This window comes from Batrachochytrium dendrobatidis (genome assembly GCF_000203795.2).
Source record: "Batrachochytrium dendrobatidis JAM81 unplaced genomic scaffold BATDEscaffold_8, whole genome shotgun sequence".
NCBI classification, from domain to species: domain Eukaryota; kingdom Fungi; phylum Chytridiomycota; class Chytridiomycetes; order Rhizophydiales; genus Batrachochytrium; species Batrachochytrium dendrobatidis.
Window position 1 is genome coordinate 936,621 of NW_006281106.1, and position 14,906 is coordinate 951,526.

At 38.8% G+C, this 14,906-nt stretch overlaps 6 protein-coding genes across 6 annotated transcripts in view; 3 read left to right on the top strand and 3 right to left on the bottom strand.

The window, feature by feature from the left end:
* On the top strand, positions 1-1,945 carry BATDEDRAFT_25981 (uncharacterized protein; the record flags this gene model as incomplete). The annotated part of the gene is made up of 6 exons (XM_006679857.1): positions 1-402; positions 500-593; positions 857-945; positions 1,216-1,311; positions 1,417-1,544; positions 1,627-1,945. The coding sequence occupies 6 exons, from the start codon at positions 1-3 to the stop codon at positions 1,943-1,945; spliced, it is 1,128 nt and encodes a 375-aa protein (XP_006679920.1).
* A 512-nt stretch (positions 1,946-2,457) lies between these two features.
* Positions 2,458-3,034, bottom strand: BATDEDRAFT_25982 (uncharacterized protein; the record flags this gene model as incomplete). The annotated part of the gene is made up of 2 exons (XM_006679858.1): positions 2,458-2,784; positions 2,870-3,034. The coding sequence occupies 2 exons, from the start codon at positions 3,032-3,034 to the stop codon at positions 2,458-2,460; spliced, it is 492 nt and encodes a 163-aa protein (XP_006679921.1).
* An 871-nt stretch (positions 3,035-3,905) lies between these two features.
* BATDEDRAFT_12478 (uncharacterized protein) lies at positions 3,906-4,160 on the bottom strand (the record flags this gene model as incomplete). The annotated part of the gene is made up of 1 exon (XM_006679750.1): positions 3,906-4,160. A coding segment is annotated over one exon (255 nt), but the record flags the coding sequence as incomplete, so codon positions are not given.
* A 3,905-nt stretch (positions 4,161-8,065) lies between these two features.
* On the top strand, positions 8,066-9,148 carry BATDEDRAFT_89933 (uncharacterized protein; the record flags this gene model as incomplete). Its single annotated transcript, XM_006680029.1, has 1 exon — positions 8,066-9,148. The coding sequence occupies one exon, from the start codon at positions 8,066-8,068 to the stop codon at positions 9,146-9,148; it is 1,083 nt and encodes a 360-aa protein (XP_006680092.1).
* An 855-nt stretch (positions 9,149-10,003) lies between these two features.
* BATDEDRAFT_25985 (uncharacterized protein) lies at positions 10,004-13,723 on the top strand (the record flags this gene model as incomplete). Its single annotated transcript, XM_006679859.1, has 11 exons — positions 10,004-10,024; positions 10,349-10,414; positions 10,508-10,657; positions 10,792-10,917; positions 11,015-11,164; positions 11,237-11,303; positions 11,392-11,573; positions 11,634-11,715; positions 11,825-12,010; positions 12,097-12,282; positions 12,399-13,723. 11 exons carry the CDS (start codon positions 10,004-10,006, stop codon positions 13,721-13,723), a joined length of 2,541 nt encoding a protein of 846 aa, XP_006679922.1.
* A 743-nt stretch (positions 13,724-14,466) lies between these two features.
* The window catches only part of BATDEDRAFT_35451 (uncharacterized protein), a gene marked incomplete at both ends in the record, with an annotated part of 1,416 nt that continues 976 nt past the window's right edge, over positions 14,467-14,906 (bottom strand). Inside the window, one exon of the mRNA XM_006679944.1 lies at positions 14,467-14,867. Coding sequence (XP_006680007.1) covers positions 14,467-14,867 — 401 coding nt within the window. The remainder of the gene's footprint in view (positions 14,868-14,906) is intronic.

Sequence of the window (14,906 nt, forward strand, 5' to 3'; positions counted from 1 at the left end):
ATGATTGTTTCTGCAGGTCTTGGATATGGCGGCACGACATTGGGTAGAGTATTTAGTTCTGCTAGTCAGAGTATATGGTGCAAACCCAATACACTGAACCATATAGGCTTGCCAATCTGCCTAGTCCGACTTGAATCGACCAGAACATTAACTACCAATCAAGCCACAGCTGTATCGTCCACTCTAGTTCCTCCAATAATATCAGCAAAATGGCTTTCTGATGCACTTTCTAACAACTCCAAAAATATAGTGGTACTTGATGTATCTTGGCATTTTGAAGAACCAGAGGATTTTCGGGCAACAAATAAAGGACTTTTTGGTTTATTTCGTAAAGAACCCAATACTCCTTTGGCACCACCTCGACTGTTGCCAAAACTAGAGTTTGAGAAACAGCATATCAAGGTTTGGAGATTCATGAATGATCGAGTTATGCAATAAAACCTTTGGATCACTGGTGCAAGGAACGCTGCTGATCTTTTCAAATTTGTATGCATGTTAGGGTGCAAGATTTGCTGGACTTGCTTCATTCACGGATCAACTATCTACATTACCCAATACGGTAATGTATGAGCATGAATTTTCCAAGAAAATGGGTAAGCATTTAATAATGTATTCATGTAAAATGCAACATTATCTTGCGGTGATTGCCTCTATTCTACTTTATAATGGACAATGATTAACGAGTCCAAAAAACAGTGTTCAGTAAATTTGGTGGAAACTGATATCCATCATTTCATGAGATTGGCTGTTTATCATGTACTTTGGCACCTTTAGTGCTTGCTTGATGTGAATCCGTGTGTAATAATATTATTCAAGCTTTGATCAAATTTAAACATTACATTGCTTTATAATTTAGGACACCTTGGTATTACTCCTGAAGATCACGTTGTGGTGTATGACAGCACAGGCACATACTCGTCACCTCGTGCATGGTGGACTCTCAAGGTACCATTTGTTTTAGTTGAATCAGTATACTATTTGCACAAGAATTTCAGCCGTATTCATGTAAAATGGAGCATTTGTATTTATCTCGCAGTCATTGTCTTTATTTTTCTTTGAAATAGACAATGGTTAAGCAGTTTAGTGGACACAATGTTTAGTAAATGGACAACAATCATATCATGAGATTGGCTGTTTATTACACTCTTATTATTGTCATATTTGATGCGAATGCGTTCAAGTGGAGTGCTAATAGATTAATCAATATTTTATTAGTTTTTTGGACATGACAAAGTCAGTGTGCTCGATGGTGGTTTACCAAAGTGGATCAAAGAAGACGGTGCATTAGAATCATCTATGCCATCCATCACAGTAGGGCAAATATAATGCATGCGATGGATCCAGCTTTAGTGTTTCCATAATGGTATCTGATTTTATAGCTACAATTCTATTTTCAAAATTTGATGTCTGATATAGCCAACTTTGTACCCAGAAGTCAAAGAAAACAAGGATATGCTGATTGAATGCCAGGAACTCAAGCTAATTCTGACTGATTTTACAAGTGCTAATCCATACACTCTGTTGGACACCAGATCTCAGGACAGGTACTATGTCTGCTGACTTTTTGTTGGGGCTTTTAAAATGCAATGACTGTTTGATAGTCTAAATTTTAATGTTTGCTGACAGATTTTCTGGAAGAGTGGAAGAGCCACGACCCAAAGTCAAGCCAGGATATATTCCATCAGCAATCAATATTCCTTATACCGAGCTGCTTGAGCAGGACGGGACATTGAAGGATGTCAACGATCTTGCTCTTGAATTTGAATCTCGATCTATAGACTACCATAACAGATCTATAGTGACCATGAGTGGGAGCGGTGTCACGGCAGCAATCGCTTATCTGGCTCTTGAAATTGTAGGACATAGTAAGAAAAGACGCATGTTTGATGGAGGCTGGACAGAGTGGGCAATGGGCTCGAAGAATCCTCGCAAACTTTGGGTGTAGTACATATAGGATTAATGGTAGTAAAAGTATCACTGTCATTCTAAACTCGAAATGTGATTCAATGAAGCAAATATGAAGTGTTATAAATTTACAACCGTATTCACGTAAAATAAAATATCAAAATACATGATAAATAGTCATGTTTGATTGGTCCCAGTCTTACTGGACAATACTATTTTATAAACTCATTAAAGCTGACCAGTCTTGATGTTCATTCTTGTACAAAAATACAGAGCGAATGTTTACATTTCTGTTCCAATATATTCCACATCCTTGACATTGGTTCAGCCTCCAACTTTCCTTTCCTTCAAATACTGGGTGACTGGCATGTAGAGTTGCATTCCTGAGATGTTCTCTTGAACTAGAACGCGAATGTATCTGATGTTAGAATACAACAGAGTTTCAATAAAAGAAATAATCAACAACGAATATGCAACGATTGTTTATTCCAAGACAATCATTACAACATCAATACAAAAGTATTTCATTCTACATGAATATGGCTGTAAATATCACCGTTTCACACTGGGTATATGTGGAGTCAGTCCAGCAAAGTCTTTGTTGTGAGCAGTGACCAGATGTTGTGGCCGGGTTTTAAAAACATATTTATGAGTGATAAGATGGACTGCTTCGTAGAATATGTGTTGCTTTGACCGATCTTGTATATTTACAACACTTTGCGAATCCTGTGCAGAGATGTCTGGCCCATTATTTTGATTGCTTATAGCCATACCATGAGGTTGGGTCGAAGCTACTTTTGCCAAGATTGCCAAAGGTTTTAATAGTCCGACTTTACGGCCATCAAGAATATGATTTCCAATGTACAGCAGAGCAGTGTCCTATACTTTGAATCTTGTAAATAAACCAAGGCTAGACAGTAATACCCAAGATGCGATTCACAGGCCAATGCATTATAAACTAAACCTTGTCGATAAACATTTCACCAATATGGATGCCAGAAACAGAAACCTGATTGTCCGAGCCAACAATAGCTTGAGCTTCAATGGATCCTTGAAGTTCTACAAGTATCACAGTATTGGAGGTAGAATGGGTCGGATTGAGCTGTCCGGAAATATGTATTTGCACCATTGTATTACAACTGTATTCACGTAAAATAAAATATCAAAATACATGATAAATAGTCATGTTTGATTGGTCCCAGTCTTACTGGACAATACTATTTTATAAACTCATTAAAGCTGACCAGTCTTGATGTTCATTCTTGTACAAAAATACAGAGCGAATGTTTACATTTCTGTTCCAATATATTCCACATCCTTGACATTGGTTCAGCCTCCAACTTTCCTTTCCTTCAAATACTGGGTGACTGGCATGTAGAGTTGCATTCCTGAGATGTTCTCTTGAACTAGAACGCGAATGTATCTGATATTAGAATACAACAGAGTTTCAATAAAAGAAATAATCAACAACGAATATGCAACGATTGTTTATTCCAAGACAATCATTACAACATCAATACAAAAGTATCTCATTCTACGTGAATATGGCTGTAAATTGGTGAAACCTGACATCAAATTCCAAAGCATTTCAATTCGGACAACTCGAGTAATGTCAATTGTAATCCGTCTGACCAAATGGCATACCAACCCAATTGTTGTATTGCTTATCTTTTACCAGAATGCAATTACAAATATTGTAAAAGAAGAAAAATACAAGTTTTATTCAACCCAAACTCTGGCATGAGCAAACCCCACAAAGTTGCAAGAGCGGCGAGTAGAAGTATAAAGACTTTAAAAGTTTAAAGCGTAGAGATTGCTATATAGCAAAAAGGATTAGACTGCACAAGCTTCTTTGTAAGGTAAGATACTAAAAGTGACAAGAGGCGACATAGAATCCGACTGGTACACCATCAATTTAAATGGCAAAATAATACATAATATAAAGATCAAACGGCAACTTTAGAACAAGGTGGTATCAATGAAAAGCATTCATGTTACAATCAGCGAGATTTGCGACTGTCAGACTTTGAGGTCGGTGCATTTGTAGAATTAGTTGCACATGAAAAGGCTGATGATGAGTTGCTGACAAGCGTTTTGCAGCCACGAACAGCAGTGTGTCGATGTAGCGCATCCATACGAGTAAAGCTTTTATCACAGCGCTCGCACTTGTAGGGCCGAATGCCTAGATGAATACGAATATGTCGTTTTAGATCGTGGTTTCGAGAAAAAGTGGATGGACACATATCGCACTTGAAGGGCTTGTTACAAACAGCAGGCAAGGCTGTAGTACTATCAGGAGTAGTTTCTTGCAATTCACCTACAGCGTATATTGGTGAAGTTGATGATGCTGGCGCAACCGACTGGGTAGTACTTTCCGATCTAATGATAGGAGAGATGCCAGCAGTGTATGATTCTGGTGATGAAGCGGCCGAATGTCCGGCTGCTGGTGATATGAGATAAGAAAGCTCAGGGGACGCAAGTGTCCCGAATTCCCCAATAGATAATTGGTTGACAGTATTAAGAGAGACTAAAGTAGTGGATTCCGAGTAGGATCTTTCACGAGTGACAGAATTGATTAATCCTCGGCTACGATTTCCGACTGGTCGTGTAGCTCGAAGCAAAGGAGTAGCTGCAGATTTGCTACGGGTATGGTTGAAGTAGAATTTACGAGATCCCAAGGACTGGGATGGTTGTTGCAAATGGGAAGCTGTCAAAGAATGCTCTGGAAAATGTATACCGTCTTGGTCTTGTTGAATGCAAAAGTCTCTTTGAGCAATGCTAGCTTTGTCTTCATTAGCCAACTTGAGTTCTGCATACTCTGCCTTGACATCAAGCATGACTTGTCCATCCTGGGCACTGATTCTATCAGTATTGGTCCCAGACACGGCGTCTTGGCTACCAGTGAGCTCATTCAAGCTATTATTTCTGTCAGTTTTTAGAATGGGAGTACATGGATTGAACGTCTCGATTTCAGGCTGTAAATCGAGAAAGCCATTGACGGGAGATTGCAAGCAGGCATCATGAAGCAGCAAGTCATTGCCACAAGCATTTTCCATTGCGGTGTTGTGCTCATTGATAGTACTGCTTTCAAAGACCAAGCCAGCAGATTTTAGATGATGAGACCTTGGAGATAAAGCAGCTAGATGAGGCAGTACCATGGATTGTTCCATATGGCTGGGCATATTACGCGACGTAGGGGCAGTAAGTGAATGATGCATACTCAGTGGACCTAGAGTAGAAGGCATGTTGGTCATGAATGGTGGTGTAGAAGTAATTTGATCAATAAGCTGTTGTTGGAACTGGACGGATTGATGTGGATGGGCTTGCTGTCCCTGCTGTAGAAGCTGCATATCTGATGAGATTGGTAGCGGGATTAATGGCTGGGTAGCCAATTGATGAAACTGCTGCTGTAGATGAAAGTTTTGAGTCGGAGGAAAGTAGTCGTTGGTAGTTTGATCCGGAACATGTGATCCATGTGTAGTGGGCGATGGGTGTTGGTTCAATTGCATGTTCAATGCGTGATATTGCTGCTGGAGAAGCTGTTGCTTTTGTTGCTGCATAAAAAAGGAAAATGGATTTTGATAACTGCTCAGTTGCATAGGATTGGGGTTGAGAGTCAAGTGGTTCTGTTGAATGTGATGACTAAGTTGATCAATCTGCTGCATTTGAGTTAGCTGATAGCGGGGGTCTTGCATTTGGGGCTGCAGTAGCCGGCTATGCTGTAGTAGATGTTCTTGGCTTATATCCAACCCTTGATCTTGATAAAGATCTTGTTGAGGAAGGGATAAGCGCTGACGTATATGAGGCTTGAAGCAGTCTAGATGTTCATGTTGAATGTCATCTGCATGAACAACAAAGCGCCAATCATCCTTGGGTTCAATATGCATGCATTCAAATGTATTGCTCAAAGGAGGATGTTGTACATCACCCTGACTATTCTTACTGTCATGAATATAGGTGGTTGCCGTGGCATTCTCATTTAATATCGGAACTGTGGAGGCTTCGGCTACAGGACCAGTGCGGGGATTGTATGTGGCAGATTGGTTCGGTAAAAATTCATTGTTCCACCCCATCGATCGATGCATGTCTGCAAAGGGTTTATGTTGCTGTTGATGCATATGGAAATGGTGGCTCAAGTGAGTGTGCTCCATATCAATGGTTCCTAGGTTGGAATCTAGCGAATCAGCAGATGATAACGATGATGTTGTTGATAAATGGGATATGGGGCGTGTATGGTCTTGAACATTGGTTAGTGCGGGAAGGTCCATTGTGGATGATAGCATAGAGTAGAATTATAGTGATGATTCAAACGGCTGTAAATGGTAGAGATTTATGAATAGTGCAAGAAATAACTACCAATGTTCTTGTTAAAAGGTGTGAATGGTGGGATTTGGATAAAGGATATGAATGCAGATTGAACGAAATAAGAGAAATAGAACGGGCTTTTCAATGGGTAAATAGTTTTCAAAATAAGACCAAGACACCTTAAAATAGCTCAGGGTAGCCTATACTTTAAACAAACAGTCAAAGGAGTGAGTAATGATACCAAAGAACAACAACAACCGAATTGCTCAAACAGCTAAAACAACAACTAAATGCGTGTTTTGCTAATGATTATTACTGGTTGAGTTGTAGGAAACGGGTTTTGAACAACAATTGACTACTATACAAAAGGATTTCAACGCGTCTTTTTTCTCATCAGGTGCACACAAGAACACGGTTTACAGTGGAATTCTTTCGTGGTTTCCTAATTGAGATTATTTGTTGTAATGGAGCACGTGGGTTTTGCATGGGAATTGAATTATGCAACATTACTATTTGAACTGCCAATTCAAAGAAATAATATACTAAACAAGCTATACTTGAATGTATACTTGAAAGCACATCAAGTGATATCATGTGCTGAGCTGTCTTTGCATGCGATTTTCCCCACAACAATAAAAACTGCATAGCTACAGCATTGAGGTTGCTTTATTGTTTATAATCAATCCACATGAGCCATTTTTCTTGATCAGATTCACTTGTCTGCAACAATTGATTTCCGCAGCTGTAGCAATTTGTGGCAAGCCCTCAATATTATTCTTTGGCCGCTAGCTATGCTTTCTGGTATTTCATTTAAATTCATTGCAAGGGTTTACCTAAGTGTTTGGGCTTATTTTATTCCTTCAAGTATCTTGCACGTTTACACTGCCACGATTGGTAATACAACATTGAATAACCCTTGATAGTCACAAATATAATTCAAATTATTCATTGGCTGCCTGATTTCACGGCTAGCGACAATCGGGAAAACTAAAAGAAAAATATTTTTTTGATCATATACAAGATTCCACTTTTGTCAGTTTCAGAAACATTCTGCAGCATCAAGCAGGCCGCTGCATTTCGGAAGCGCGGACTCTGTAAATTGCACAATTGGTTTAGTTTAGCCTAAGCTCTATAGATGAGCCGCAACACCAAAACTCTCATGTCAAAACAAAACAACACCAGATCAGTAAGCAGTCGTTGCTAGATCAAATGATGGCGTTGTCCTATATTAAATCAGTGCGAATGGCAGATTGCTCAACAGACTGGCTGTATCAACAAGTCACCGTGACACAGGAAACACGAGCAATGAATGGTTCTACCATTCAAGTCAGCAGACAATCTACCAATGTTTGCAAAAGAACATCAGAATGATGGTTGCTGACAACTTCTCATTCATCTCTTTATTCTAACCCCATTATCACCAGCTATAGCCCTAATGCCTCAATTTTAAGCATATCTACTTTAAATCGGCAATATCCATATAGTACGCACTCGGATATGCTTGATGTGTCTTGAAATATCATACAAGAATGTCAAGTTTTGTATCTTGGCTACTGTATCCACAATGGTTTGAAATACTGAAGAGTTACTACAATCGCTGTAAATTTAAAGCCATGATGCACTTTATGGTAATCAGACAATGTTTCACATGCTAATTTAAAGCAGATCTAAAACACAAAACTCGAGTATGGACTGATTGCACTGGCCGATTGAATCAATAAGCATACCATTGCTTTGGTCTATCGATCTACCAACGACTCGCATCAACACTCTAATCACGTGAAATCGTCTAAGATCTACCGATCATTGGACTGATTTCCTCAAACGATTTCTTTAGCAACAAATTCAAATCAACATGGCAGTTGGACTGCAAGTATTGTTTGAACCGCTTACTACTTCCACAAACTATACTGTTCATGGTAACGGACGTCAGACTTTACTTCCTGGTCTAAAAGGCGGTGCTCAGATATATCCTGTCGACGGAGATACACCATCACTATCCACATTTATTACTCCAGAGACCGTCAGCACCGTCAAGTCATATGCAAAGGCACAAGCAGATAAAGTGGCTCGGTCAGCCCCATTAACGACATTGCAGATCATATGTGGTATTGGACTGCATGCAGTAACTCTATTTGGTATATTACCCTCTGCCAACCTTTTGTTTCATCCTCGTCTGATAATGCCTCCACATGGACAAGTCTACAGAATACCTTCTTCCTTTCTTGTTCTTGGATTGACCACATATGATGTTTTGCAAAGGGCTATTGGTCTTGCATTCTGGCAAGCACCATTTGAGCAAAGCATGCCGACCTATCAAGGCTCAAGCCGGCCCTGGATCCCTTCATCCAGCTCGGCATCTACAAATGAAACACCCTCAGCTAAACCTTATCCTGCAGGGACTTCCAAATCCTCACCAGCTAGCCGTCCAGTCATGCCAGAACACTCGGCGGGAAGCATGGTCAAAAAATCCCCAGCCTGGGCATCACTTTTAGCATACATTCAGCATATCAATCCCAAATTCTTACAAACCCAGCTTATATCTGCTGGTATTATTGTGACGATCGAGTTATTGCTTGCTCAAAACTCTCATTCCAGACAGGTCGGAAACTATCTGCATCTCTTTCCATACACACTGTATCCGACACTAGAACACTCCATGCGGTGGCTATGGGCCATGACTGCACACGATCGCGAGTCTATCCCAATTATGGGAGTCGTGCGACTTGAGCCAGTTATGATCCCATTAGTAATGTGTGCCATGGGTGGTTTCTCGTCCATCACTGCCACTGTCAAGGGCCTGTTGGCAGCCATTGTTGCAGCCAAGATTCTGGATATTCGGCGTTGGAATGGAGAGCCTGCTGTAGATTGGTTCCATGCTGTAGCCCTGTCTTGGTGCGAATGGATCTCGGCTCAAATTGAGACTTTGCGCAAATAAAGTATTATATTAGGATTTAGATAATGAGTGAAGTTGGACCATTTCTTATCAGGGTTAGGGCCATGAACAGCCTATTGGCGGAGATGCTTGATAGCATCACGTGTTGGTGTTTGGGATAAAACCAGTTATTTTACCTGCTTGTCAATTATCACATTGATAGTTTAACAACATCAATATGGAGCCATCCCCTCTTATGCGAACGGATACCTTGGCCAAGGTGAGTAGTTTTTATCTATACTTGTATATTTTTCAAATAAAACTCCAAAGCCGCTAGATTCCTCGTCCTAAGCCATTCGAGGCTTAGAACGAGTTTGCTATCAAGACAATTTCAGATACGAGGGAAGCCGTTGCTTTAGCTGTTGTCGGTTTGGCAGATGGCATGCTGCCGCAACCGTGGCATATAATTATCTACCAGAATGAAGAGTAAACTTCAAGAATACTCATCATTTACAGCTGTATTCACGTAAAATGGAACACTCTTGCAGTCACTGCTTTTGCTTTGAAATGGAAAATGCTTAAATATTCATTGTGCTTATTAGAAATTGATTTTAATCGACATCCTCAATTCTTTGCAACATCCATTATATAATCAAAATATGGTTTTGGACTGACCCATTTTTCTTGGATCCTCCTTTCCCATTTTTGGTATATCCATATATTGTATGATCACCAAGTATTGATTTTGATGTCTGGTGCTGTCAATCAAACTCTACTTTGTTGTATTCTAAAATATCTTACGTTTGCGTTCTAGTTTAAAAGAACAAAGATTGCACGTTTTGTAAATGCAACTATACATGTCAATCGTTCAATGTTTGGTGTATAAAAAGAGTTGAAGATTGAACAAGCGCCAAAAATATGCGATTTACCGGAATTGTGGTGTGAACATTTGCTCAGTATTTTTATACAAAATGAGAACAGGCCAGCAAACTGTCAAAATTTGTATGGCACAATGCTCAGTAAATTTGGCGGAAACTAACCCAATCATTTCATGAGACTGGCGACTTGTGTACTTTTATTTTACGTGAATACAGCTGTAATGGCAATAATCGGTGTTTTCAGATCACACTCGTTGAATATTAGACTGCAAGATATTGAATATCTGTTTGTTTTATTGAACCAATTCACAAATTTTGATATACTTTGTAAATCTGGACAGTGAATGCTTTTGCTAATATGCCTTTTCATTTGTCGCAACTATAGCTCCTTAAAACCAAAAAGATTGGGGTTATTGGAGCACTTGCCCTTATATTTAATGCTGCAAGTGGAGTAAGTGGATCGTTTATTTGGAATTGTTTGAAATGTCTTGTTCAAGATTGACAAATTACTAACGTATTTATCCAATGCGATTTACAATTCTAGCCTGGAGTTCCGTTTACTGCGTCCAACTTCCATTCGCCAGGCTTACTATACACTGTGCTCATATATCTTTTTTTCACGGCTATATCAGCATTTTCAGCACTGTTTATCATAGAAGCAATGCAGGCTATTCCTGGAAATTTACACTTTCAGGTAAATTTTTAAATTTAGATTTTGGAATCGAATGAAGTTGAAAATGCTGGAAAAGCGATACAATGTAAACAAAGCCTACATGTTTTTATATCCTTACTATTGAACTTGACGCGAAACCTGCTTATTTTTAATAGGGTTCTGTAGAGTATGCTACTTTAATTAACTTTTACTCAGGACCATGGCAACACATTGTTGGACAAGTGTTTTTATACGGAGCACTTCAATCAAATGCCATTCAAAACATCGTTTTGGCGTCGCAGGTAAAACTATCTGGATTTTAATCTGTTGAAACCATTAGACTATTGGCAATACTGACTTTACTTTTTTTTCATTGATTTGCATGGATTGCATGAATAGGCATCAGATCAGCTGCTAGTTGCCATATTTGGAAAATCATGTGGTCTAGCTATTGACAAAGCAGTCACTGGATGGGTGTGTGTTTCTACAAGTGGTGATTTGCCGTCGCCTTTTGGATACACATTTATGCTTTTTACACTTGGATTTCTGGTAAAACTATGCTTATATTCCAATATTTTTATAGATTACTTTTTGCTTAAAAATGATATCTGTTTGATGTAGATTGTCATGGTAATGGTAATCCCATTTGGAGTCATGAATATTGATGATAATATGGGTATACAGGTTGGTATGTCAAATACTTTATTGACTTTTTTTTCAATGTTTTGAACAGACTCATTATATTGCCTACTTACTTTGATCCGATATATGAATAGGTGCATTTATCGTGTCTATTGCTATCCTGATACAATGGTGCTCTTCATCGATTGCTATAGGCTTGGATGCTCAAAAAATGCCTATACTTGCTTCGCCCAGCTGGTCCTATGGCCAAGTGACTGGAACAGTCATGCTTAATCTTGCCATCACAACAATCATTCCATCTTGGATTAATCTCAAGGTGTGCTGTTTCAACGATGTTTTGATTCATTTGTAATTCTTATTAATCAAGTTAAACTAGAGAAAAGATGTAAATGTTCAAAAAGTTGTTTGGCTATCACTTTCATTTGTCACTGGCGTATTTATTACATTTGGTGTTTTTCGTAAGTTTTGACCGCATGGTCTCAGATAGCATATCAGTAAACACTGGTGTGCTGCCCAGAATTCTGTGATATTCACTAATGCGAATATACATATCATGTGAATGTTTAGTTGCACTAGGGTTTAATATTGGACCATCAAATAATATTCTTCCAGTTCTATCCTCTATGGGCCCACCTGTGATTTTGTCAAAGATCACAGTGTTTTTGTTTGCATATGTCATGCTGATTCCATCAATTCCTGTGAATCTCATCATTTCAAAAGGAAACTTGTTTCAAAATAAGATCACGTCGGAAGGTTTGTTTTTATATTGTAAAATGCTTGTTTTTAAAAAAATCATTTTTAAATCAGCACTTATTTCTTGTCGATATTCGAGCATTTAGGTATTGCAACTGTTCTCGCATATATCGTTCCTTGGATTGTCGCAATCCCATTGCAAACAGGAGTATCCTTGCTGTCTTTTCAAAGTTGGACCTCGCTTATATTTGTATCAGTTTCCAATTTTATTGTACCCATGATGATTTATTTAAAATGTCACGAATTTAGACGAGGTTACAATAGAGATAGGAGTGCGTGATATTTATATTTCTGTATGGTTGAAAATTATGACAGTTGTTCATTTTAATGGAATTGCATTCAAATAAGCTAATCACTTGGATGCCTTTAATTATACACGACTGAATAGTACTGACACCAAAACAACGCGACTTGCTCAAAAGTATTCATGACACTTCAACTACAATTAAAAACTTTATTGACTTGCCCAAAAAGAAAAAAAAGCGAGCCCATAACCGACGGAATCTTGCGCTCAAAAATCAATCACCTAAAATACTTGAAGTTCCTTTGTCAAAACATGAGGATAAGTCACACTCATTTAAAATCAATACTAGTGAAAGCGATCACGACGAATCATCAATTGTAGCTACATGTCCAGTTGGATATCCAATTGTAGTCGAGTCTAGTACTTTGGATGTGGGCTCAGCATCACCATCACATATTCATCTCATCACAACACATCAAGAGCTACCACAACGAGAAAATAGCGTTTGGTTTAAAGTGTCTGGGCCAGACAATGATGAGGTTTCTTCTGAATCTTTGCAACGAAAATCTTTTGATGGGTCTGTGCATGAAGTTCCTTGCGTGGATCCGACATCTTGCACGGATAGTGATGATAAAATATATTTGGGCGAAAGTCTTGACGAAATTTTGAGTAGCATTCATGACGAAACCCATGACGAAACCCATGATACACCACATTATTTATTGATGGATGTTCCAGATCCAGATATGGAGTACCTTCAAGAAACCAATATGCGTTTAGCTCAAACAACACGTCGATCAACTGTGGCTTCATTTTTTGGAACGTTGGGGCGACAGCGGAAACCGAATACAGCGCGTGATTCTGATCAGGACGAGGATTCGGTACATATGTCTAATTTAAATCCACCTACTCCACAGCAACTGCGTGCATCTACATTACCACGTATTAACAGTGAAGCTGATACAGCAGATGTATTTTCACCCTTAACTGTGGATGTCAAGGGTAATACACTGCCTACACCAATATTGAAATTTATACCCGCTACTTTGCAGAGCGAGTCTTCAATAGCATTAACACCAGCGCAATTGCTGGCAGCACCAGGTCGATCAACGCGGTTTCTTGAGCCAGTTATCAATACTACTTCTGAATTGTCTGACGGCTTTCACACACCCATTAAAAGTTTGCAAGTGAACTCGGCAGTTTCATGTCACTCTACAAGTACCACAAGTCAATCCGAATCAATGCTTGGTGACGAAGAAGGTGGGTCGTTTGTCAAGGGCAGTGCCATGGCAGCCAGACTAGCAAGAGCACAAACACTTCCTGTCAATCCTCAGTTCAAATCACCAGCCTTTCGCAGTGTGCCTAAATGGATTCCTTTTAGACCGAAACATGTCGCTTGGGTGATTTTGATTATAACAACTTTGGTGACAGTCTCCAACGGTGTGCTCAATTTTATTTCACCTTCATGAATAATAAAAGTTTATAGATTTAGGTGCATATATGGTTGTAATACACTTTATCTAGAGTTTGCTTTATTTTCGTTTTTGTTCCTATTGTTTTTCACACCATGAGCTCTAATTATTTAATTCCAACTAGTTCATGTGCATAACTAATAAATATGCTTATAAAAATGACATGTGTTCAGTTGTCAAGATCAATCCAAGATTAACGATTACTGAATCTAGACTTTGTTTTACAGCCATATTCACGTAGAATGAGATACTTTTGTATTGATGTTGTAATGATTGTCTTGGAATAAACAATCGTTGCATATTCGTTGTTGATTATTTCTTTTATTGAAACTCTGTTGTATCCTAACATCAGATACATTCGCGTTCTAGTTCAAGAGAACATCTCAGGAATGCAACTCTACATGCCAGTCACCCAGTATTTGAAGGAAAGGAAAGTTGGAGGCTGAACCAATGTCAAGGATGTGGAATATATTGGAACAGAAATGTAAACATTCGCTCTGTATTTTTGTACAAGAATGAGCATCAAGACTGGTCAACTTTAATGAGTTTATAAAATAGTATTGTCCAGTAAGACTGGGACCAATCAAACATGACTATTTATCATGTATTTTAGTTCAATGTTTCATTTTACGTGAATACGACTGCAACAAGAGAATAACCGGATTTCATAAATAATCTTTTGTAAAGTCAACATTATTTAACATGAGCATTTCTTTGAAACCAATATTTATTTCAAACTTTTAAACCATTTTGTGCAGCCGCTCAGCAATAGCCAATTGAGTACGAGTGAGATTAGCCAAATAAACCACCATGAGAATATCTTGCATGTGGCTGTTAAACACCTTGGAGAATTCTGCAGGCTTTATTTGTGGGATAAGAGAAACGGTATCCAAAAGATGGCGACCGAGTGTAGCATTTGGCTTGGTTTCGCCAGAGAGAATCTTTTCGACATATGCGCATACTACGGTAAGCATATCGTAAACACTTTTTACAGATTCTTCCAGGTTGTCCAGATCGGAAGTCAATGAAGCTTCCATGCTTAGTGATTCGGTTGCTTTAACAAGAACATCCATGCTGCTTTTATCTGTAGATTGATAGGAAACGGGAAGTTGTACAAAAAAAGATCCCGGTTTTTTAGAGCCTGAATACCAACAGATGGACTATATGGTTGGATTTTAAA